General features: G+C 40.9%; 1 protein-coding gene and 1 long non-coding RNA gene across 7 annotated transcripts; one reads left to right on the top strand and one right to left on the bottom strand.

Moving 5' to 3' along the window:
* Nucleotides 1-125: 125 nt before the first annotated feature.
* LOC133466077 (protein phosphatase 1 regulatory subunit 1B-like) lies at nt 126-24316 on the bottom strand. Of its 4 annotated transcripts, none has more exons than XM_061749417.1 (6): nt 23971-24316; nt 18526-18882; nt 7655-7744; nt 6956-7031; nt 4069-4173; nt 126-2232 (listed from the first exon to the last, which is right to left on the bottom strand). In XM_061749417.1, the coding sequence occupies exons 2-6, from the start codon at nt 18652-18654 to the stop codon at nt 2060-2062; spliced, it is 573 nt and encodes a 190-aa protein (XP_061605401.1). In that variant the 5' UTR covers nt 18655-18882; nt 23971-24316; the 3' UTR covers nt 126-2059. The 4 variants fall into 4 exon arrangements, with proteins under 4 accessions (XP_061605401.1, XP_061605402.1, XP_061605403.1 ...); XM_061749418.1 differs by having other exon boundaries at nt 7661-7744; XM_061749419.1 differs by lacking the exon at nt 4069-4173.
* Nucleotides 23878-26072, top strand: LOC133466079 (uncharacterized). 3 transcript variants are annotated; one of them, XR_009784837.1, is made up of 3 exons: nt 23878-23994; nt 25056-25185; nt 25251-26072. It is a non-coding gene; the product is annotated as an uncharacterized LOC133466079 (long non-coding RNA). The 3 variants fall into 3 exon arrangements; XR_009784836.1 differs by having other exon boundaries at nt 23884-24181; XR_009784835.1 differs by lacking the exon at nt 23878-23994 and adding an exon at nt 24430-24464.
* The last annotated feature ends 177 nt before the right edge of the window (nt 26073-26249 follow it).

Genomic DNA, 26249 nt, shown 5'->3' with positions numbered 1-26249 from the left:
TATTCCATTGGAATACAATTTATTTGAAAATTTCATTTCTTGAAAATGTGCATGTGTCCAGACTCAAGGGACATTGTTATAATGTGTATTATGTGTTTCAGACATAGTAAAGAAGACAACACCAGTAAGGGAAAAAGTTTTTTACTCTGACATTGTTTTTTACAGTTGGTCACTTAAAAACAACCACCAGCAATCACATTTAAAAACAAGTCAATGGAAAACAATCAAAATAAAGAGTGGTGACCTCAGGCATCCCTTGGACCGGCGAGAAAGGAAGAGGAAGGGGAGGATGAGGAGAAAGTAAGTAGGAGGAAATCAAAGTCTAAATACATGAGTTCCTCATCATCCAGTCATTAGATTGTTCAAAAGTTTTTTGTTTTTTTTATTATTATTTGTTTTTTACAAACAGCAGCGCAAAAGTGTGAAGGGGAGTTTTGTTGAAAATCTCAGTCAAATGGTACCCATGGTGACTGTTTCTATGATCCGTTCAATCACAAACCTGTCTGGTGGCGTTAAAAAGATGAGTAGAAAAGGAACCAAAAGATTTGGTGACGTGATATCGGCTTGGAGAACATGCGAGGTAGCTTCGCCCTTTAAAGGTCCATTACCAAAAACCAAACAACTGAACACTCGCCGTGCTAATGTTACACATTTTTGGTGTGTTACTGAAAACACAGTGTTTCTTTTGTTTGACATTTTTCTTTGTTTGAAATTTTTTCATTAAAAATAAGAAAGGAGACAATTGCAGCTGATAATTTGTCATTACTGGTAGCCACTAGATGGTGGTATATGCATATTAAGTGGTGGAAAAGGCCATGCTTTAAAATACTGTACAGTGGAACCTCTATAGGCAACAAACCTTGCGAGAGTTTAGAATATGTCCAAATTAGCCAGGGGGGGGGGGGGGGGGGGGGGGGGGATACTTGTATGACTGTTAAGATGCTAAAATGTGACTTAAAACACTTCCTGGTGGTGACACTCAGAATCTGCGTATCAGTCGTTTCTATTTTCAATTGGCAATTGAAAATCAAAAATGTAAATAAAATTGTCATTATTTTCTTTTTTTTTTTTTATCTAATTAAAATTTTAGGATTACATCAAAAATGCAAAACAGGAAGACAAGACAATTGCTTTCGCCAACAGTTTGTCTGTTCAATGGCATAGGTATGAACTCATTCCTGTTTACACGGAACACAACGTGTGGACTACTTGGGGCAAATCACTGAAATTTTCTTTCCTTTTTCAACCATTGTATAATAAGCCAGGAACTGTCTGTACTATATCTATATTTGTCATTGACTCCATTAACTGTGCTATCCTTGCTCACGATCGCGACACACACTTTCTAATACCAACCGTGGCACATACTCTGTGTATACCACACGTACTCTGTTCGAGTGTGAGGTGCCTAAACTTGTCCGACTTCCATGTTGGCATTTTGTGATTCACCGTCTAATCTTTGTCTTCTACTCAAAAGCAGTGCTGATCTCAAATTCAAAGCAATGCAACACCGCCATCTACACGGATCTGTTATTCTTTACAGTTGTTTACACAGGGCGAGATCTTCCATACCAACCCATTGAAAAACGTACTTGACGAATATATGCCGGTGGCAGTAAACGTTTGGATTCCAATTGACAAATATAAATGTCCACAGCAGGGAATGAATTAAAAAATATTTTTTTATAAATAATTGTTTTTCTATTTCGATTGCCAACTTAACGTGGAAAGAACGAATGATGCATGAATGAGTATGACCCTTGGAACATATGAATTCCGTTTTCTTTACTTACAATGGGGAAAGACGGTTTCAAAAACCACACGTATAGATTATGTTAGAGGTTCCACAGTACTCAAAACCGGTGTCGTTTTGCAATGGGACATCCCAGCGCATATTTAACAGCTTTGTTTCTGTGCAAGGATGTGACTTTAGTGTTGGTAGCTAAAAGGTTAGTGTTTAGACTGCTCTTCATGAAGTCACACTGGCCTCGGTTTCAGAAGCAAAAGGGAGGCAAGTGAACTGTGCAGTCCTGTTAGTTGATATCAAATGTGTATTTCCTCAGTTACTCCCCAGCGATTTGTTCTCCTCCGTCGTCCCCTGGCCTTCTCTACCTTCACCCACCTCCCCCTCCTCCTCTTCCTCCTCCACGTGCAATGCTTGGATCAGCTTATCCGTCTCCTGAGCGCCGGGAGCCACTTCTGACGGGTCGCTGGTCCCCATCTCCTGGTGGTCTGAGCATGGAGAGGAAGTACTTTTACTTTTTTTTTTGTTTTAGGATGGTCCCGGAGATGGATTGACGGTCGGGGGGGAGTGACACAAAATGATCCGGAAGAGGGAGAATAAACACAAACCCAAAGAAAGAATACACCCTATCGGTTAATACTTTTACCTCGTGCTGGACTTGCATGCAGTAGCTGTTAGGTGATTTTTTTTTCACCCCTTAATGGGCTGCAGTGTCTAATATTAGTCTTTGGCTTGTGCTATTCTTACTTTTTGTAGCTTTAAATAGCTATTGGTGCAGGTGTTTGTTTTTCTTTAAAATAATAGAAACATGAGGACTATAGTGGCCCCTAAAGACCCGGAGTGTCAAATATATGGCACTCACTTGTGCTATTCTTACTTATTGTAGTTTTTGGGCTGTCAGAAGCTTCTTTCTTTCAAATGAAAAAACTTTGGTAAACGACCCCCAAAAGGCCTGCAGTGTCTAATATGAGGCATTTGCTAGTGCTTAACGTACAGATACAGTGGCGTCTTGAGACACCAGTGACCCTACTTTGGAGTTTTTCGAGATATGTGACGTCGTTTAAATTGAAAGCAAGTGACAAATAAGTGAACTCGACTCAATTCACAAAAAGCGGTACTTTGGTAGATAGTAAAAAAAACTCATCCAAAAAAGACTTCAAACTATTTAATTCCACACCCAGTTAAAGTTTACTGTCATACTAAACATAAAACAAAGACGTTTAAAACAACCGCATACTTTGCATTAGCAAAGTCCACTTAGCTTAATGCTAACAAACAATGCAAAATGCCGTCGACAGGCTAACGAATACCATCAATGTGGCGGTGTTATAACACCTTAAGAAAATGATATTTGAACACAACACATGTAGACAGCTAATATAACACTTACTCACAGGCATATATTCTTTATCCCTGTGAAAAATGACTAATATTGCTGCAGTTGACTGAGTCACTTACAGTGGTTGTGAAGTCTTATTTGTTTGTCTTTATGACTGTATTATAGTGCAACTTGGTGGCCAAGTAACGCATACCAGAAGAAGCTGCAGTGAATTAATCATGAAGTACAAACTGTTTAATTATTTACCTTCTATTTATTTATGTTACTACTATATTTATTATGTAAAACAGAGAGCTATTTTCCTTATTAAAAACAAAATCATTTTTTTTTTTGGGGGGGGGGGGGGGGGGGGGGGGGGTTCTCAAAGGTTGGAACGGGTTATTGGCATTTCCATTCATTTCAATGGGCGAAGTTGATTAGAGATACAAGTGTTTTGATTTACAAGCGCAGCCACGGAATGAAAAACTAATATCTCATCACTGTAGTAGCTTTAAAGGGCTAGTTGATGCTTCCCCCCCCCCCCCCCCTTTAAAACAAACAAACAAACAGGGACAGTATGCTGCCCTCTCATGGACTGGAATGCAAAATACGTAGCACTCTCTCGTGCTATTATTTATTGTAGCTTCAAAGCGTATTAGATGCGTCTTTCTTTTCAATGGATCACATTTTGAGTAGTAGTTTTTTTTTCTTTAAAACAAATTCAAATAGAAGTAGTATTCTTCCTCTGATTGGCCTGGAGTATCAACTATGAGGCATTATCTCATTATATGCTTACTTATTTTAGTTTTTTTTTAACCTTAAAATGAACAGAAAGATGAATAGTATACTGCCCCCAAGAGGCCTGCAGTATCAAATACGAGGTATTCACTTGTGCGAGCAGTTCTACTGGGTGTATTCTTCCTTTTATAGAAACTAGAAACAAGAATGTGTGCAGCACAGTCGCTGGCGGCCCAGTTTGACGGTGGAACGAGAGCCTCCTCCTCACCAGCAGCTTTTTCGAGGTCGTCATCCTCCTCGCCCTCGTGAGGGTCCTCCAGAGGAGGGCGGACGCCGAAGTTCTGCATGTGTGCCTCGGCCATCTTCTGCACAGCTACGTACACACACACACACGAACAGACACAAACACACGGGGAGATGACGGTACACAAACACAAGGACACAAGGATAAGAGGGGTATGGTATTTTGTTTTGACCACGCTTCAGCTCGCTCTGTTTCCTCATAACAAAATATTACTGTATGGTTGTTTTGTCTTACAGTAACACTATCAAACATTTGTCAGAAAACTGATGTTTCTGTTGTGTTTTTGCATCAGAGCACAACCTCTGTAGTCAAACTTAAACCCCTGAAGTGGCCAAAGTCAGAATTAGAGAAAAATATTTGAGAAAAACATGCCACAAATTAGAACCACCGCCACGCATAATGGCACGTTAGCATACAGCACCTTTTATTTGTCTTTCAATATTATTAAGTTGATCTATTATTTACTTTTAAAGTTAGCTAAGGGGAGGGTCATACAATGGCGCCTTGAGTTACAAGTTAAATTTGTTCTGTAACCATGCTTATATCTCAAAACACGTGTATCTCAAATCATTTCCCCCCATTGAAATGAATGGAAATGCAATTCTGTTCCAGCCCCACCCAAATTAGTTTTTAACATTTTTTTTTCCCGCAACAAAAATTGCCCTCACTAGTATTGTACTGTTAAAAGAGCACAGTAATAACAGTTGCTCTCCACATAAGCTGTAAAGACGGAAAATGCAAGCACAAAACACGACTGTACCTTATGTACAGTAGAACCTCGATTTAACGGACTTGGACACAACCGACTTTGGATTTAACGGACAGAATGGTGTTAGCCGATTGGAACTCAAATCGCTCCCTTGTAACAGACAAGTCCGTTAGTTCCAGAATTGGACGCTGTTGTTTACTGGCGCCACATTGGCAAAATCAGCGTATTTTCGGGAAGAGACGCTGTTGTTTACATGAGGTGCTCGTCGTGTACATGTCTCTTGAACATGCTATACTTATTTTGGTAGAGTATACAGTTGTTTTTTGGTCAAGGCCTTCACGATGGCATCCAATCGTAATGAAGGTAAGAAAACACATCCCGCACACCCTCTCTTCCATCCGCTCCTGTAAGGCAGGAAGGCTACGGAGCATCTGATGCAGGACCACCAGGGTGAGGAACATCTTTGTGGTCGCTGTTCGATGATTAAACTTGAACAGTGCTCTGTAGCCCTGACAACAGGCTCCTCCCCTATGACTATCCATTCCTGCACGATGAACACTATTATTTTCAAGTACAAGGCTCAGGGTTTTTCTTGTCTTAAAATATGGACATATTTAATTTTTATATAATATGGAGATACTTAATTTTTAGTTCACTTATCGATATTGTGATGTATATATCGCACAATTCCAGTATCATGAGTACTTCCCGCCCCTTCATCCTAATTACCTCACACTAATGTTTACCGTCGAAACGTTTGTTGCGTCTCTACTCGACTTTCTTTGCCACGCTGATTCACCCTCCTCTCTTTCGTAACATCGCCTCGCTCTCTTCCTCTGGGTCACCTCGCTTCGCACCGCGTGGGACGCACACCCGGGCGCCGCGTTGGGTCACCTATTCTGGTAGAAGGCCGCTTATGCAACCTTCGCATGACACGCGGCCGTGCGCTCTCAAAGGCGCAGATGCAGGCGTGAGATATCTTCTCGATATAGAACATCGGTGCGCACTCTGGACGCCTCATGGATAAGAGCACAAAAGGGTCTTTGTGTTAATGTATGCATTTGCAGGGTGTTTGTGTGTGAGTGTGTGTGTGAGTGTGAGTGTGTGTGTGTGTTGCACAGCTGTACACACAACTGACTGTAATCCTGGATGATCCACACTCACAGCTGTCCTGGTCTAATCCCCGCCCCCTTTCCCGTCAAACAAACATACACAACCTGCTGTCATGTTTACACTAAAAACAATTTACTACATAAAAGGTGGGCCAAAAGTAGCTCTACACTCCAATTTATTACATTTACACTAGCCTGGGTTAAGGGTTTGTAGTTAGGGTTTCAAATCGTGGTTTCAAGTGAGGGTAAGGGTGTGAAACAAGGGTTATGATTTCAAATTAGGGTTTCAAACCCAGTGTTAGGGCTTTAAGTATGGCTGTGGGTTTGTGTGTGTTGAGCTGGTGGAGAGTAGTGCAGTAGTAGCCTTCCTTACTTCCTTCCTTCAACCCTTCTCTCTTTCCTTCCTTCCTCCCTCCCTCCCTTCTGTTCATACATCCATGTTTCCTTCCCACATTCCTTGCTCCCTTTCACACATCCAAGATTCCTTCCATCCTTTCTTCTTTCTATCTGCCCTTCTATCCTAAAGTTCATCCTTCCCTCTGTCCATCCTTACTCCCTTTCTTCTTTCCTTACATACCTTCCTTGTTAGCTTATCTTTCTTGGATTCCTTTGTACTTCCTTCCTTTCATACATCTGTTTCCTTCCTTCCACCCTTCCACCATTCCTTCCTTTCATACCATCCATGTTACCCGCCTTTCTTCCATCCATCTGTCCTAACTTCCTTCCATCCTTCTATTTATCTTCTAATATGTCTTCATCCTTCCATCTTATGTTCCATCCTTCCTCCTTTCCCTTATACCATCCTTGGTTCCTTCCTTCTTTTCATACCATCTTTCCTTCCTCCTTCCCTCCCTGCCGCCCTTCCTCCCTTCTGTCCTGGAGTAAGTTAATACCTTGTATAATACAATGAAACATTTTAAGGCCTTGCTTGTATGCATTGTGAAGCGTGGCAGAAAACAAATAAAAGGAATAAAAACATAAGGTTGATACACACACACAAACACACAGAGGGAACCACACTCACACTGACCTTTGAGTGATGGCGGCTGGTACACATTTGGATTAACTCGCTTTGGTTTGAGGACGCCGTTCTCCCCGACGACCCACTGCGCGAAAAGGAGACAAACTTATTGTACAGCCCATTCCCTGTATGTTTTATTTGATATATAGCTTAAAGATGTCAATTAAAGCAACAAATCAGCAATAATTGGTGCTTGACACGAGCATACAATTAAAGTAAAATATCATAGTTAAAAAAATAAAAAAGTAATAGTAATATCATAGTTGAATAATTATAATTAAATAAAACATTTGTTTGCACACTACACATTTTCATATGGTGTCCATTATTTTCTTTGTTTTTGGGTGTTTTGTCACCACCCTCAGTATGGGGATAGTATATGTCAGTGGGGAGAAGAAGAGGCGAGGATTGGGGGGAAAAAAAATAAAATTAAAAAAAATTAAAAAAGCATAATTGAGACGCAGCGAGTCACAGTGTTGAGTTTGAAAGAGAGAAATAGAATGAAAATAGAAGAAAAGAAAATAAGCCGACAAAGCAGTTCCCTTTTTGGATTATACAAAATTATATATTATATATATTATAAATACAATTTGAATTCAACCATGTGACACCAATGTAATTAATAAGATAAAACAATGAAGAAATTCTGAGAAGATGAGTAACAGCAACACACAAATGAGCAATAGTATGAAAAGGGGTCGACTTCACCTTTACCTGATGGCTGGACTGGTCGTCCTCGGGCGACGCCTGGTCGGCTACTCTGAAGAGGGTGGCGGGCGTCGGCCTCCTTCGCCGAATCTGCAAACAATGCAGACACACGTGTGCGCACGCACGCACACACAAGCATTAAACAAATAAATTCCGCGTCAGAGGGCTTTGTAGCCCCCCCCAAAAAAGTCTGCCTTTATTACTATTATTTTGAATAACTTGTTGACTTTTTCAATTTAGGCAATTAAGAGTGAATCATGAGCCTATCTGGCACTTGCTTGGCATGAGTTTCAAGTAGAAGTGCAACGGTTATCAAATTAACTGATAACGATTTTTGATTATCGAGTGAGCGTTTAGCGATCTTAACTTAAAATTGTCAAAATTGTCGGAATTTCAGCATCTCAACAGCGCATTTTAATAATGATATTTATTATAACAATAAAACAGTAAATATTAATATTTATTATAATATCAGAGCAGACTGGTTATGTTTCTGTTTCAAAAAAATAAGATTGAGACTCATTTTATTTTGGAAATCAATTATTAACATTTTTGCTTATTTTCTGACATTTGAAATTGAAATTTGAAATAATGTCTTGTTTTTTAATAAAGGGATGAACATTTTAAGTTTTTAAAACAGATTCATCGATTAATCAAAAAAAAATCGACAGACTAATCGATTATTAAAATAATTGTTAGTTGCAGCCATAGTTTAAAGCCCCTGAACAGTGAAAATAAATGTCTTCTAAATTTAACACACCACAGACAAGGGTGTTCTTAAGAACCCAGCCAAATTTCAATGTTAAAAAAAAATAAATCACCAAATATATTAAAAAAAAAGGGCTTCAAAATCAGAAAAAAAAAAATCAAAGTATTCTCTCTGCTGTCAAACGCTGTGGGGCGTGTCCGCTGAATGTGCTGAAACCGCGCCCGCTCAACTGTCAACCAAACACCACTACCACGACCAGGAAAAATGGATGCTATTACGTCTGGCATCTTTCTAATGCCGACTCTACATGTTTGCGCCGTGAAACTATATCTGCTTACAGTCTCTGGTGGTTGGACGAAATCCCAACGGTTTGTTGCGTGGCTTTTCCACATCACGGCAACGATGCACCCTAAAGCGACCAAGCCAGCCCAAAGTCCCGGTCCACTCCCTGGGTGCCAAGTTAGACTTGAGAGAGAGAGAAAAAAAAAAGAAATCCGTCCTCCCCACACTTCCGCCTTTCTCTGTGTGACATGCGCCCAGTCACGGCTGAAAACGAGGCGCTCTAAAGTGGACAAGTCAGTGAACTATCCGAAGGGAAGATGCATTTTCGGGGTGTAGGCGTAGCTAGCTAGCTAACTGCATGTCGCAATTGTGCCGGACAACCGCTGATGCCAACAAAGGTGCACAAGTTCTTAAACAGTGGGGGAGGGGCTCCAAAGTGCATCACTGGGCACCAATTTAGCTAGGAATACAAACAAACAAAAAAATAATAATCTGGAAAACTTGAAATGGTGAAAAACAGTTCAACGCTGTATCTCCACAATTTAGTACTACATAGTTTTAATTCTTTGCACATTTTCAGCAATTATCTTCAAACATGTATAACGAATTGCGAAACAAATCTCTGAATTGACTTTACAGGGTCTATATCAATTTTCCACTTTGGAAGTAACGTGTGGATTTGTCAGATAGCATAGCTTCGCATTCCCTCCCTCTGGACGACTGAGGTGGCAACCTCCAGGAAACATGTTGGATTTAGTGAGATGGCGAGCAGGCACGGCTCAGCGGAGAGCGAGCCAGCTAACCAACCTTGGCCATGACATGAACCTGTGTGCATGCACCTCATGACGCGAAGAGAGCCAAGGGGAGGGGAAGTGGTGTGTGCGTGTTGCCAAAGCAGAGGCCGCACGGTGGAAATGTGCCACACAACAACAGCAGCAAAAACAGCAGCAAAACACAATCTGGTGTGGATTCCTCCCTCATTAGTGACGCCACACGCAACCCTATGACCTCCAACTTCCTGTTTACCATCCCATATTTCATCCCTGGATCTCCTTCCCGTCCATCATTGGAGTGCGACACCGCTGATTATATTAACACGTGTGTGTGTGTTTCCTGTCCTTTTTCCCCTCACGGCCAGGGATAATCAAAAGGGCTTCCTTCCGACCACGCCCGCTCCAAAGCAAGCCCCCTCCCACCCACCCCATTGTCATATCCATCCCCCGGCAAGGTGAGCCGGCCAAGGGGCCTCGTGGCGACCACACCTGCTACCAGCCTTCCAGGGCAGCCCGGGGTGGTTCACACAGAGGCTCGTGGGAGCGGGCAGATGCCAGATATTGCCCCCTTTATAGGACACTAATTATAATAAAAAGATTTGAAAATAAATACATAAGTAGAAATAAATAATTTAAAACTTTACAAATAAATTTAGGGCTGCAACTCATGAATTTTTTTAATAACTGATTCATCTGTCAATTATTTTTTTTTCGCTTAATTAGTGAATCAGAATTTTTTAAAATTTGATCCCTTTATTCAAAGACAGGATATTATTTCAAATTGACAGTGCAGAAAATCCACACACATACTGATTATGATTTAGTTACTGGTTTGCTCCATAACATGTCAGAAAATTGCCAAAAATGTTGATTACGGTTTTCCAAAATAAAAGTAGATTTTAGTTTGCAAATGTCTTATTTTGATTAAACACAAAGAGAGTCAGTCTGCTTGAATGGAAGACTAGAGAAATTTGGGAAAATATTATTATAGTCTGAAATTCTGAGGATTTTGACAATTTTAAGTGAAACAAGGTCTCTAAAAGATTAATCGAAATATCAAAATAGTTGTCCATTAATTTGATAATCGATTAGCTGTAGTGCTGTCTCAGTACAGGAAACAAATTGTAAAAATGTAAAAGATATACGTGTAAACATCCATTCGTCCATCCATCCATTTTCTGAGCCGCTTCTCCTCACTAGGGTCGCGGGCATGCTGGGGCCTATCCCAGCTGTCATCGGGCAGGAGGCGGGGTACACCCTGAACTGGTTGCCAGCCAATCGCAGGGCACATAGAAACAAACAACCATTCGCACTCACAGTCATGCCTACAGGCAATTTAGAGTCTCCAATTAATGCATGTTTTTGGGATGTGGGAGGAAACCGGAGTGCCCGGAGAAAACCCACGCAGGCACGGGGAGAACATGCAAACTCCACACAGGCGGGGACGCGATTGAATCCCGCACCTCAGAACTGTGAGGCTGACGCTCTAACCAGTCGGCCACCGTGCCGACGTTTAAACATTTATAAACAAAAATAAAACAAAAGCAAGAAATAAAAAATGCAATTCCCCAAAACTGTTGGATATTTAAGCTATGATGCATTACATCAAATTATGTTTAGTTTGCTTATTTATCTATATTTAATTCATTTTTGTCTAACACTTTATCTTGATAGTAATATTGCATTAGAATTGTTCCACTATACTGTGTATTATTATTAAGATGATGACGACGATGATTATTATGCATATCTCAGCGCAAAACCTTGCTTACGTACAAGCATCAAACATGAATCCAAAATACATGTGATGCTGTATGATTGGTATGACGTAACGGTGACTATGATGGCAGCCATACAGTGACACAGCCGCACGACACAAACACACTCTAGTAATTCACTGGTCTTAAAAACCGGCCCGCTCAACCCCGCTTACGTAATAATCGTATGTGACTTCATTTGCGCCAGCGGTGGTGGTGCGGAGATTACTACACATTATCCCTCCGCGCCCCCACCACTTCCCCCTCTCCCTTCTATCCTCCAATATGACCGACCCCCTGGTCTGACGCTTCGAAACTGAACACGCTGAGGTACTGGGCCGATGTGGGCCTGCTCCCCAAGCGAGGGGACGGCAGGCCTATAAAAAGCACCGTCACGAGGACAGTGTAAACTAGATCACATAAGGTCTCGGGGGGGACACATCAAACGATAGAATCTTGGAGAAAATCTTTAAGAGACGGCCAAAAATCTTGGGACACACCCTTTAGTTGAGGTCCTTAAGGGACGCTTGGAAAAGTTTGGTGTGGTGTAGAATAAAAAGCCATCAAATTGCCACCTTTCTCTATGTGGAGCGTTCGCCCGCTATATCGCGGTTCATTGTTCGCACCGCCCCAATTTTGCATTTTTCAAGGAATCACTTTTTATGGGTTTTTACGGTACAGTAGTCCTTCATTTATTGCGAGGGTATGTTCCAGAACCCCTGCAATAGACGGCAATTTGTGAAGTAGTGACCAGATATTTATTTTATTATTTCTTTATATTTTAAAGCTTTATGATCCTCCCCACACTCTTATTACCCCTTCCCAAACAACAAATGGCAGTGTCTGGCTCCACCCTTTAGATATTTTTACTTCTGGGATTGGTACCCCAAAGAAAGGGTGCCAATGTAATTCAACGTTTGACTATATCAAGTTAAAAAAACTCAAATTGTGTTACACTTTCCATTGTTTGGTGGAGAATTAGTTATTTTGGGACCCTGGATTTTTCTTTGAGAAAAGGCATCATTTGTCTTTTTGTCATTCAAGACTGTGAGTGTGTCTCTTGTTTATGCTTTTTTTTTTGGCAGGGGAATACAGGTGCTACTTCCGTGGCTGCTCTGTAGCTTGAACGACGGGAAAAAGAGAGAGCGGTTTGAGAGCGATAAGTTACGATATTGTGAGTGATGCAGTTATTAAAGTTACAAAGCTAGCAGTATTTCACATACAGCATTACCTAATATAGTTATCCTCTCCCGGAGTGTGTGTCCATGAGCAATAAGTTCATGCCACCATTTCGTGTGTAAACAATTTTACCATTCAGTTGTTGAAGTGTGTCATACCTACCCGTTATGTGCTAAATTAGCATACTATGCAAAGTTCAGTGCTCTGTTAGCTTAGCGAGTGCTATGATTTATATCCGTATATCTGTTCATATTGTGTTATGTCGATCTTTAAATTCTGTCTGATAAGTATGTTATATCCTAGTTAATGAGCCTTATGCAGCTGCTGAATGTAACAAAGTAACTTGTAATCTAACTTGTTTACTTTTAAAGTAATCAGTAATCTCTTTTTCAAGGTAACTGTGGCAACCTTGGTTATGGCAGTAACCTTCACAACTTTTGACAAAGGAAAACACAAAACAGCAGTTGGAAAGGTTTTCCACAGCTTGTTGGAAAGGAGGCTCATGTCTGTTGGTCAGACTGGGAAACATATTCATTGTGACAGCAGAGGATTTTCAGGATTAAGCCTGCAAAACAAAGCTCAGACAAAACGGTTCCGTGAGCACGGACAGTGAGCTAGGGTAGATGATGTATCGAGCCAGCCGCGGCGGTGTTCAAGGTCGTGACGACGCTAATTACAAGCACAACTGTTGCTGTGTTGCCTGAGCATTCATTTTGATTCAAATAAACAGTATCGCTCATTATGTCGAGGGTCTCGCGGCTCGGGTGACCTTTGGCCCCACTCACAGCCAAATGAACAAACAGATTGGCCATGCACTACAGCATCTGGAGGGTCTCTCCAATGACCCCCCCCCCCCCCCCCTCCCTGAATAGACTCTATTTAGACCCAGTGGCACAATGAGCTCATACAAGCACCGTCCAGCGCACTTGTAATAGGATGCAGGTAACAACGGGATGAAGGGAAAGCAGTTTCACGTCACAGCATGATGTTATTCTCTTGTTCTCTCTCATTTGCAGTGTAGAGCCAAAGATAAACAGCTGTATTGTAAAGGGTTTGCTCCGGGTACAAACAAAGGACGGCGTCATCACAACGACACCACAAAAGACTGTTGACGGTCGAAAGACTTTCCAAAAGGCCATTACGTCAGTTTATTATCCGTTCATGTAAGATCTATTTTCTACTAATTAATTTATTCAGGACCCCGATCTGCTTCTATGCAACCACCTATGGCTTTGGACAGTTTATTCTGATTTTTTAAAACAGCATCGTGCTGATGTTCAGACATATTTTTCCAACTACATTTAATCTCCCTTTGATAGACTAGCCTGGAATGTTATAAAATTCCACTTTAATCCCATTTTATCAATGTAACATCCTAAAGATTTTCCCTTTAATTCCTGGGAAAGTTTTCAAATGCAACCCTTTACAGAGGTGTAGAACTGCACTGCATCATACTGAGCGCTTTTTCTAATTTTGTGGTTGTCTAATTTATATTACAAACAGCTCCTTATGTGATACAATAGGGGTAAATACAGTAACCCCCTGTTTATCAGAGGGAATATGTTCCAGACCCACCAGCAATCTGTGAAAATCTGCCATCTAGAGAGACCATATTTAAAAGAAAACGCACATAAACCTATTAAAACATACTTTTTAAACACACTAAACGTATTACAATACAAAAAAACAACAACTGTAAGCAAGAAAAATGCTAAGTGCTATAAAAATCCTTTGTTAAATGAATACCTCAAAACTGAGCATTAGTATCACTATAATTTGAGATAGGAACAGGTGTACCTAATGAAGCGGCCGGTGAAAGTGCTTGCAAAAGCCGGGTGTGTGAGGTTGCGTGTGAACAAGTGCGCGTGGGGGGGGGGGGGGGGGGGGGGAAATACAAATCTAGGAGAATTAGAGATTACAATGCGTGTGTCATGTTTTGATGGCGGGGGAGGGGAGATGATGATCAATCCCATTTGTTTGTCAATCACGCCTCGGCGCGCTCATCCCGAAGGACGCGAGCAGAGCGGACTGGTTGCCGTAGGTGGAGATCCAGCAGACAGATCTGCGACAAAGGCCCCGAGTGCGATGACCTTCTGTGACAAGTCATCTCCAGATGTTGCCCGGGCTTGATCCGGCATGCCTGAATTAATCCCTCCCCACCCATGACCGTCATGGCTGCCGCCGTTGTTCTCGTCATGTACGACGACTCCGACGGATGGACGAGCATTAGGGCCTTGATGAATTCCGATCTAGTGAGCCACTGAGCGGGAAGCGACACGCGAAGAACATCGCAGGCGTTCCAGGCCTCATTGGTTACCGTGCATATACTCAACAAGTTTGTGTACACTATCAACAGCATGTAATACACATTCAATATTGATGTTTTTACATTGTTTACACCTTACACACGTTTCTAATCACACACCAGCTGCATTAGCAACTCCATTTAGATTAGCACGAAGTCCATTTAGTGAATTTTCAAGATATATTGTAAAAGGCCAAGCGCAGACCTCCACTAAGACCGAAAAATCCAATTTGGATCACTGTGCATTTGTCTTCGATGCACAATGAACTTGTTTGCTCGGCAACATTAGAATATGTGGTCACGGGGCACAAAAAGGCACGTTGAGTTACCGTCCTACTTAAAGTTTTTCATTTCATTGTTTGTATTTATGGCCTAGAAGAGTTTTTCATCCAAACATTTACTGTGAATTATGACTTCACTACTGCGTTAGCGTAGGTTAGTGTTCCGATGTGCATACAAATTTGGGTTACATCACCGCCGTAGGAACAGAACTCCGTCGTAAACCGTCGGACCCCGTGTAGATTCTCATCAGCGCAACACATGAAAAATTGTTGACAAGGAAAATGTTGGAAAATTGTGGACCTGCACTCTTGTCCGGATTTGCACCAAAATAACATGGAATTCAATTCAGTTCCACCAAATCTGAATTGGTGTTTTTGAGGGCTGGGGGGAAAAAAATAAAATACAAAATTTGGCTAAATCGACTTCAAAAATAGTTCGATGCAGAATTTCACCCTCTAAGCTTCGCCGGGACCCCCAAAAAAACAACAACAATTTTTGCAACAGACAGAGGAGCGAAGTAAGTGTAAGTGATTTTTATGAGTATTAGATGTGTAATCTAAACTATGTATGAGTGAGCTGAATGGTAGTTAGCGTTTTTTTTTTCTTCCTAAAATGGTAATCACTAGCATGTTAATGCTAATCTCGAATGCTAACCATTTAGTAAAGGCTAATGTGGTTGCCTCAAATTCTGTACAGTTTATACCATACACTCAGTACCAACGTATGTAGTTTAAGAATAGAAGTACACCCCTCAGAATCCATCCATCCATCCATCCATTTTCTGAACCGCTTCTCCTCACTAGGGTCGCGGGCGTGCTGGAGCCTATCCCAGCTGTCATCGGGCAGAAGGCGGGGTACACCCTGAACTGGTTGCCAGCCAATCGCAGGGCACACATAGGAACAAACAACCATTCGCACGCACAGTCATGCCTACGGGCAATTTAGAGTCTCCAATTCATGCATGTTTTTGGGATGTGGGAGGAAACCGGAGTGCCTGGAGAAAACCCACTCAGGCACGGGGAGAACATGCAAACTCCACACAGGCGGGGCCGGGATTGAACCCGGTTCCGCAGAACTGTGAGGCTGACGCTTTAACCAGTCGTCCAACGTGCCGCCACCCCTCAGAATTCAGAATAAAATACGTTAGTAGTTTAAACATTTATTTATTTATTTATTTTTTTTGAGGTGAGGGCGATTATTCAAGTACTCGAAATATCTATGGGATAATTGATTCTAAAAACATTTGATCGTGAAAGCCCTCGTTTTTTTTACGTAATCGTGCCGCCAAATGAACCAAAAAAAAAAAAGAAAAACCACTATAAAAAAATTGTTCCTTGGTGATTTTGTAATATTTCTCAAAATTGGGCTACATCATTAAATGACTCTCCATCAACATTTTGTGTGCTTTTGTGTCTTCCAAATTGGCTTTTTACTTTTTGCAAAATCCACAAACATACTGTAGAAACATGCACAACCAAAAACTAATTCCTTGTTGGGGGTATGTACAAAAGATGAAGCTCGGTTGATTATGTTATGTTGTATGTAAAACTGTAAAATACAATAACCATCCATCTTCTATCCCGGTCGTCCTTCTCAGGGTCGCGAGGAGTTGGAGCCTATCCAAGCTGACTTTGAGCAAAAGGCGGACTACTGTACACTATGGACTGTTTGCCAGTCAATTACAAAGCACGTATAGACACAGAAAACCATTCACACTTACTTAGGGGGAACTGAACCCACACCGCCTGCACTAAAGTCATGCAGATGTACCACTACACCATTTGTGACACATAGGACATAAGTATTTTTACTTCACTTTTATGAACTCCAAAACTCATTAAACTTAAAAAAAACAATAATAAAATAAAATAAAATAAAAAATAAAAAAATTGCTTCACTGATGGTGATGTTCCAGCAGAGCATCAGGCGCCTCTCTCCCAGCATGCTTTGCGCCACCCATCAACATGTGGCGTGTGCAGGTGTGTGTGTGTTGACAGTCCACCAGACCTCTCGTGTTTACCCACAAACACGGCTCGTCTCAAAGGTCGCTGCTTGACGTTCAACCCAGAAAAAGGGAACAGTGGGTGGGCAGCGAAAACCTCGGACATGTTAGGCCTGCCGCATGCTGTGCAACGTGACCAAAAACAGATTGCTCTGCCGCACGGTGTGCAGGGATTGGCAATTAGTTTCATCAGCGGCCAACCGCTGGTTTTGTTATGATTAAAAAATTTCAGCGCCAGTGAAAGGCATTGCAATGTTGCACATCACAGCCAATCAAACGTACACATAAGCTTTCATCAAAAATACACTTCTTAGTCTTTTATTCTTGCCTGTTTCCTGTCTTTGTGGCAATCGGCTTCTTCCTTGACAATCATGCCATGTTTTTGTGGTTTAATCAGAAAATAATTCAGTACAGAATATTGTACATGGAGCTTAAAACACAATACAGGGTTGCAGTTTTTCCATTGCAGCACATCAGTAGATGTGCAGTACTCAGTCGTTTGGTGTGCAGCAAAGAGGCGCCGACAATGTTTTTTGCGTTTTTCTCTCTTTTTTTTTTTTTTGCTATTGTTCAGGTGAGTTGCTTCCGGCCAATTCGCTCCTTGTCCTTGAAGTATCTCTTGTTCTCGTGAAAATGTTGTAAAATTTTTGTTCATTGCACTGAGAGCTGTTCCAAGTATTTTGTCCCTGATCAGCAGCTCATCGACACAAACACCTCCCTATCAAACAAAAGTGAGCATTATTTTGTGCAAGTGTTCCTAATCAAATGTTCGGTGTTATGTACAAACAGGCGAGAGGTCTGGCGCAAACAAATGAGCCGTCCATTAGAGTCAACCTTTTCAGATGTCCGCCAAGAGGGAAGCTCGGAGCGACATTGTTGTCCGGCCCGTCTCCATGGCGACCGGTCTGGAAGATCTCATTTGCGAAAGGTGGAGAAGTCGGGCATTGCCGACGTCCAACCATGAGTTCCACTACCACCATGTATTATTATCTGGTCATTGATGAAACCGACTCGTTCTAATTCTGATGAGTATAAACTAGCTAAAACTAGAAACAAATTATTTTGGGGGTTAAAGAAGACAGTATACTCTTTCTTTTGGTAGGTTGGTGCTCATATTGTCACAGAATACAATATTCTGTGGGTCTTGAAAGATCAGTCAAAATGTTCTTAAATGGCTGGCAATAAGGGGAACTCTACTTTAAAAAAATGCTGGCAGTGAATGAGTTGAAGTTAAGTGCAACTGCACCACCTGTTGCTTTGGACTGCACTTGACAGCCACTGACTTTTTGGGGATGTGAGGACATAGCACAAGATCAAAGTAGAAGAAATGATCATTAACGGCGTGTGCAAAACGTTCAGGGTCGAGTGCATTGGTGCAGATTATGATGTCGGTGATGTAAAAGGGGGAAAAAAAACAGGTCAAAATGAGACACTAATCTCATGAGGAAGGAGAGAGAGGGAAATGTCACCATCGTTTCTCAACAACGACAAACCAAAATGAAAGCAGACAGAAAGTTGTTGAGGTCTTAGAAACTCCTGTGAGATATTTTAAGAAGTTTTTCTAACAACGCCACTCACTCACCATCTCAACTTGCCGGGGGTCCAGGTTGGTGGCCGCCGAGGCCGGGACGGCGAACTGGATTTTCCGCCGCTCTTTTGGCTCCACCTCGGTTGACACGGAAGGCTCCATGGCTCCCTGCTCCTGGGTCATGGGGCCGCAAAACGGGATCAGTGCAACCTTCCCGGAGGCCCTGCTGATCCTCAAGAATCGCCTCCCTAGAGCAAAGCGTGCAGACGAGAGAACGCCACCAGTTCCTCAAAAGTCCGCTGTGGTTCCTGCTGTCCGCTCAATCTGTGCAGCAGCAGCAGAAGCAGAAACAGCAGCACTCCGTCCTCACATGAGGCTGAATGCGGAGGGAAGGAGGGACCAAGGGGAGGCCTACAAGGGGGAGGAGAAAATTACAGAGAGTTAGTGAGAGAGAGGATAGACCAGTTTTTCTTTCTATCTGAGCTGAAGTGGATTTGTGATCAGAGAGCAATGGGGGGGAATAATCTCATCACGTCACTTGAGCCTGTTTTGGCCTCTCTTTGTGAATGAGAGATTTGAGCTGAAGGTGGGGGGGCTAAACAAGTGAAGGGAACACGGAGGGGAGACTGACATCTCCAGATTCTTCTTCTTCTTTACACAAATTAATGGATAATTATTTTTGAAATCAAAAGCCAGTAAACACTGTTCAACTACTGTATGAATCAATTTTATTTTAAGTGGGGTAGGTAACAAAAAATGCTTGCAATATCTCAATATTTTTAAAAGTGGAGACAATTTGGTATTTTAGCAAGAAACACAAAATCGATGCACACTCTGGGGGCCACATAAAATGACGTGGCGGCCGGATCTGGCCCCCGGGCCACCAGTTTGACACCTGTCATATAGAGGAACCTCAGTTTACAAACACCCCTCATTAATGATCACAATTTTCGTTCAAGTATTGCTTCGGGTCACGACCAATGCTTCAGTTTGTGAACAGTCAATGCCTCCATGCGGAACATTCACATACAGATGCATGTCTTTTGGTGACTTTCTAAAAATGTGTCCTCAGTATGACTCCCCCAAAAATGAAAAATGACTGTGGTTCTCAAAGTTTTGACACCAAGTTCCACCTCAAAATATGCCTAGTGGGACCATTTGTTTCATTCCTAAAAGGTATATTTAATATCATTGTAAGCCACTGTAACATGAAGCACAGTTTGAACACTTCACTTCAATATAAGAAAATTTACAAAAGTGTACTTCAATAATGATTCAATGATAATGTATTGCATATAAAAGTTAAATAAAAATGCACCTAAATAAATGTTTGGGGGAATTCTTTTATTTTAATTTTTTTTGAATTTTAGTGTTCCAAACAATATATTTTTTTAAATTTAAATTTCAAATATCTTGGAAAAACAAGGAAATTGCAAAATTAATGAAAATATATTGCCAAATGATCTTAAAATAAATTGTGAAAATTAATTGCTCACATTTAAAAAAAAAAAAACTATGCAATATACTCCATTATTATCTACCAAGGATTTTTTTTTTTTAATGAAATGTATGACTATCAATGTAAGGATCCTGGCCAAAATTTGATATGTAAAACAAAAAATCAAAATTAAGACAATTTAAAAGATTTTTTAAAACATTTTGAAGGAATGCCACGAGTTAGAAAAAGCTTCAAATCTATTTTTATTTAAATAATTAAAATTTGAAAAAAATCACACCATTACAAAAATAAATTTAAACATTATAAAAAATTAAAAATGTAATACAGATTTGAATAAGTCACACTAGTAAAAAAAAAAATGCAATACAGTACTTGCAATAATTATCTACCTACGACTTGTTTTTCTAATGTGCAAGTTTTTCCTATGAGTTCCAAGGATAAATATTAAAAGTGTCCACACATGGAAAAGTGATGGCAACTTTCTGATTATTGAAGTAATGCTGCTTACTTTTTGCTTACTTTGAACAGTCACGTATACTTGTCACATCCAATACTCCTTAAATAGCTTGGTGAAATTAAAAATGCATCCCACTGGAGGGGAGTCACTGATTCTTTGTGTGTGTGGACGGAAGACGGAGTCAGGGTGGAGAGGCTGAATTTGAAACTTTTTTTTTTCCCCCCCTTACTTTTCTACAAAGCTCCTCCAGTCCTGGACAACCTCCCCCCACCCCCAACCATTCCCGCAGGTAGTCCGTCACTCATCATTTTTGATGGATGGAAGATGGAAGCTCAACAAGCAAGCAGCTGTCGGAATATTCTGGGGAGTTTAAACTGCTCTTTTTGAATTTGTGCCAACGTTGTTGCATAACTCGCTGTGAGTTTGGCAGACATTCTGGGGGGGGGGGGGGGGGGGGGGGGGAATAAAATAAAATCATGAGGAATGTATTATAGACCGTCGAGGCCACAGAGTTGCAGGCAACACGTCAGGTTGTCACTTCTTTGTCGGATAACGCGCTTTCAACTGAATGTATAATTGCAATGAAGTGGAGCACAGGGGCATCTAAACACACAGGATGCAAATTAACTACTTAGTCACTTGAGCGCTGCGCAAATATGCGCAACATGAAACCAAACAAAGCAAAGTCAAAAGCCGATGAGGCCATTAGCTCAACGAATGTGACCCTGCACCAAGGGCATGAAAATGTTTGGATGTTTTTAACCAATCAATTACTGAGTACTGTATATGACATCAGGTTACATATTTCCTCATCTAAGTCTATTTTGCTGCCCTCAGCTAGGCGTTTAGCTCCGTCATACTTGACATAATTTGAGATTCCCCGCCTAATCTTTATCTTCTACTCAAAAGCTGTGTTCATCTCAAATCCAAAGCCACCATCTACAGTGATCCGACATACTTGAGTATATACGTTTGTGGCGGTGTATGATTGGATGCCAGTTGACGAATATAAACATCCGCTGTGAAAGCGTTAAGAGTTTTTGTGTGGATTTTGCTGCTGTGTCAATTTCTTTTCCCTCACGGGATGAGTAGAATATCCCTCTATTCAATTTGCTGTAATTTTGTTGTCTATTTGAGATGCAGCATTTTTTTCCCCAAGCATACGATACAACCAGTGATTAATTGGTGTCTACTGGAGCAGAGGCGCATATCTGATGAAATACAGACACAAAGGAGTCTCATCAGAGGCTCCAGGAGTATGACGAGACGATTAATCTCACTCCAAAGTATCCTTTGGCTATGAATTGCACTTGGTGAACTCCATTTAAATCCATCAAAAGTAGAAATATGATCCCAGATTGTTTGCATTTATTGAGAAGTGGTCCTTAAAAGGGAGCTGGAGCATAAATCTCAGAGAGAACATTCAACCCTGAAGGCCACAACTGCAGACTTTGACTAACTTTGAACTGGCACTAAGTAAATGATGAGAATGCTCTTTGAGTGCAGCGTGCATAATGTCTGCGTGGATTACGCCAGCAGGAAATCAGATTGAGGGCACCAGTAAATCTGCTTTTTTCCCCCCCATTCTTAATTCAGATGACAGGTTCTGTTTGTTTTTTGGTTTTGTTTTTTGGGGACAAATCCCGATATGTTTTACTCCCAGGAGACTCTGTGCCATCTGCTTTGCAGTTCTGTGGGTGATTGCTGGGTCATTTTGTACAAACACACTTTGTGACAGCCTCCAAGATCCTAACACAATCTGATTCTTCCCATAGGAAATAATGCTAATAGAAACTCGTGAATTTGCCTATTCGCTGATTTTTTTAACCTATCCTCCATTATCTGCTGAAAAACTTGCTTATTCGCTATTTTTGTGCTCAGTTTGAAACGACATTGCGATTTTCTTTAACCCTGCGATATATATTGCAATGTTAAAAAACAAACAAGATACCATACAGGTAACGTGAAAACCAGCACACGTCTCTTTTTCCCTCTCTAGAAAAACTATACCAAGTAGAGCACAAAAGTATAGTTATTTGTATTAAGTCTACCGATATTTAAATGCACGGTAATATTGACCAATAGTCCAGCCAGACATGAAGTTAAAATCATTTATTTTCATCCCCAGTTATAATGTAGAGTCATTAGCACATTTCTAACACTATTTATTTTGTTTATAATCAATCTGTTATTTTACACCTATGTTTTAACATACAGCATTAGTATGTCTACAGTATATTTGAGTGCTATACTTTAAGCAAAACACATTGTATACACCTGAAGTTTGTCCCTTCAATAAACCATACCATGATGCTCCCGCCACCATTCTTCACAACTGGGATAAGATTCTGATGTTGGTGTGATTTCACATTTTTCCTCGACACATAGTGTGTCTTCCTTATGAACCGTTCAACTTTGGTTCCATCTGTTCACAGAATATCCACGCGCTCTTTCACAAACTTCAAACAAGCAGCAATGTTTTTTATAGACAGCAATGGCTTCCTCGCTGGTTTTGTCCCATGAACCCCATTCATGTGTTAGTGTGGTAGATTTGTCAACAGTGATTTTGGCATGTGCCAATGATGTCTGTCAATCTTCAGCTGACACTCAGGTTGTTTTTTAGGTAAAAGGATAATTGTGATGGGGTAGGAGCTAGAGTGGGGTGCTGATTGACAGCTAGTGCCCCCCTGCAATGAAGCAATGGGACACCTGCTTTAGCTTTTACAAAGCCTCACTGTGCGCCCTCGCCTTCCTGATATAATGCTTTTTTTGTATCCACGACCATAACCGCAGACATCATTAGGTACACCTGCACATTGCGATACAGAACAGGAGCTGTATTTTGAGCAATTCTTGTGATAAGGAACGTTATGTCAAATATTATTGTGTTGGGAGACAAAATTAGAATTACAAGCGAGCTTCAGATATGCCGCCGCTTCAAGCGAAGTAAAAAATAAAAAAAAATTAAATTCACTTTGTACCGATTAAACTTTTTCAAACGGCACAAACAGTCAAAACACAGAAATACAAAATGAAATGAAAACACTTGCAAGGAGCATGGAGAAGACATGCACTCCTATATAACCGTGTGGTAAATGACCAATCCGAGCTGGAGTCTGAGCTCCTGACATCACTAACTAGCCACGCCTTTTAAAGGCACGCATCAACGCACGCATGCTACAGTGTGTATGACTTGTGGTTTAATTACACTTTATGAAAACAGTTTTTTTTCCCATTCAGTATTATATTTTTTTCCCCTACAATACGGCGCTAGTTGTCTACATGTAACAAAAAATGTGGCGTTTTTGGGAGGCTGGAATGTATTAATAGTATTTCAATTCAAACCTCCAAACTTGGTTACAGAACGAATAACAGGTAAACTCAAGTCAAGGTACCACTGCACTGTAGCTCTTAATATGGTCAGAAAACGATGTTGCATTGCCACCTGGTGGCCTGTCGGGTAACTACAACCTCATTGGGTGGAAGATTGCACACACCGCCCACTACATTAGGTACACCACACACACGCACACAACCTTCACTTGCTATTGACAAGATACATGAACCCAAATTTGCGACGTACCTGCGTGATGACGTCAGCGTCCACGTAAGTTGAGTCTTCCCGTTGATTAGCGTGACAGGGAATGCGTGTGACGTCGCCATTTTAGCGAACTAAAGCTAAAAGTGAAGTTACACCACTTTCTGACACAAAATGTTGTTGTTTTTTAACCAGTAACATAAAACTTACAGCACGTTAGCAGAATGTGAGGTGAACCATTCAAAGAAAAATAAAGGTGAACTTGATATTTCCTCAACCTGCCGCCACCATTTTCTTTTACCTTGGGAGATACGAAATCACGTATGAGAAATACTATTATTTACGTATTTGTAGTATTCAGTTTTATATTTAAGCACGTCTTCGGCCTAAATTAATGTATTTTATATTGAATTGGTTCTTTGAGACCAATTTACAAACTGCAGCACTGTAGATTAATAGACCTTGTGCACGGCAACTCATTAAGCATTTCCGGTGCAAATGTCACATGCCGGAACAGTTTCCGCTGTTACAAGCTACTGGTACTGGAACGTCATCTGAAAAATAACCTGCTATGTCGTTAAATGTGTGATAACTTGGGGTTAAGTAATAAGTATATAAATAATAATTAATGGCTTCGTCACCAGTTTACAAACTACTGTACTTTAATTGGTTTCTGGGTTAGTGATGGCCAGACTTAAATTATGGTTGTTTGAAGCGTCAGTAGCGCGCCGGTTGCAGATAAATTGCACTAGAGGGCGACGTACTTGTATCATACATGTTTTCCCCGTTTTTTGACTGACAGGTGGCTACTTTGAACTCGTGTTGCATATTTTGGGTAGGATTGGTTGTGGTTGCCTAGTAACTGAGATGATTATTAGGTTATAAAGAAATAAGTGTTTTTTTTTTTTTGTATTTGTGTATGCATGTTTGAAATGGAGAACAAACAAAAAAAAAAAGCCCAGGGTGGGGTCTCAGAGATGTAGCAGGTGGGAGATATGGCGCACGTGGCAATGGGGCAGTGATTTAATTAGCACCCTCTACCCCCTCCAGCCCTTCACTCATAGCATCAATAATGCATGTTCCCCTTGTTTCTACTGCCATAATTAATCCTCTCTTACTATAATTAAAAGGCAAAAAATCCCACAAGATGGTAGGGCTTGGCAAAGGAACTGATGAGAAAAAGTCTGTCTGGCGCACGGACCGAACGATGTGGACTTCAACGTCCAAACGGATGGCTCGCATCACTTCGCCGCGAAGACGGTGGGTGGATGAAGATGACGACAAAACTCACTGACTGCGCTTGACGAGGTTTGCCTCTGTTGCAGCTGAGCCAAAACGAGCAAGTGAGGAGGAGGAGAAGAAGAGGAGGAGGTGGAGCCTACTGATGCTGCAATTAAGAAATTCGTTGTCTGCCGGCCAGCTAACGAGAATGAATATTTCAGTCCGGAGCTCACGGTGGGGGGCAGGCACACCTACACACACGTACACACACTGACGGATCTTAGTAAAGGCTTGCAGAATCATTCAAGATGCCACAATTTGAAAAATACAAAAAAAGAAAAACAATAAAATTACATCAGCTACCCTGTGCAAACAACGATGCACTCTAGAATATTGTACTTTATAGAAACATGGTCACAACAATTAAATAGAATGTAATGAAATAAAGAATTAGAATTATTATTTTTCATTTTATTATTTTTTTCATAATCGCCCAGCCCTAGTATGTCACCCAGACGTAGAAGAAGAATATACTTCTTCTTCTATTACGACTCAGTAAAATGCTGTCATTAGTCATTTTTCGTAGAGAATAAACATATGCCTGTGAGTAGTTATATTATCTGTCTACATGTGTTGCTCCACTGTTTGTATTCAAATCACCATAGTTTCTAAAACTGTGACTATCGATGCTAATCGTTAGCATGTCAATGGTGTTTTGCACTGTTTGTTAGCTTTAGGCTAGGCAGACTTTCCTAACGCTGAGCCATGTGGTTGTTTTAATACACATGTAATGCTCTTTGTTTTATGTTTATTTTGACGGTAAAATTCCGCTATCGAGAATATATCCTGTGAGTATTGTTATATTATCTGGCTACATATTTTTGAGTGACATTGTCTGTACAGTTAATAAAGGTTTTATGACGTTAGGAACTAATTGATTCACGTTATATTATATCATATGGGGAAATATTTGTACTGTATTAGTTTGATGGTGAGAACGTTTATTGTGTTTTAATTTATTTACATGGGACTAAAGATGGTATTTTAATTGAATTTTTAGGCGTCTCTTTCCGTACCCACTGTATATAAATATGCATCCAAGC

The sequence above is a fragment of the Phyllopteryx taeniolatus genome, chromosome 16 (genome assembly GCF_024500385.1).
Source record: "Phyllopteryx taeniolatus isolate TA_2022b chromosome 16, UOR_Ptae_1.2, whole genome shotgun sequence".
NCBI lineage: Eukaryota > Metazoa > Chordata > Actinopteri > Syngnathiformes > Syngnathidae > Phyllopteryx > Phyllopteryx taeniolatus.
This window is presented reverse-complemented; position numbering and strand designations above follow the sequence as displayed.

Excerpts from the sequence above, each read along its gene's own strand:
- LOC133466077 (XM_061749417.1), bottom strand. The coding sequence starts at position 18,654 with ATGACCCAGGAGCAGGGAGCCATGGAGCCTTCCGTGTCAACCGAGGTG. Across the intron at positions 7,745-18,525 it reads ACCCCCGGCAAGTTGAGATG|ATTCGGCGAAGGAGGCCGAC; the intron begins GTGAGTGAGTGG and ends CATTGTTTGCAG. Across the intron at positions 4,174-6,955 it reads CCAGCCGCCATCACTCAAAG|CTGTGCAGAAGATGGCCGAG; the intron begins GTCAGTGTGAGT and ends GTGTGTACGTAG.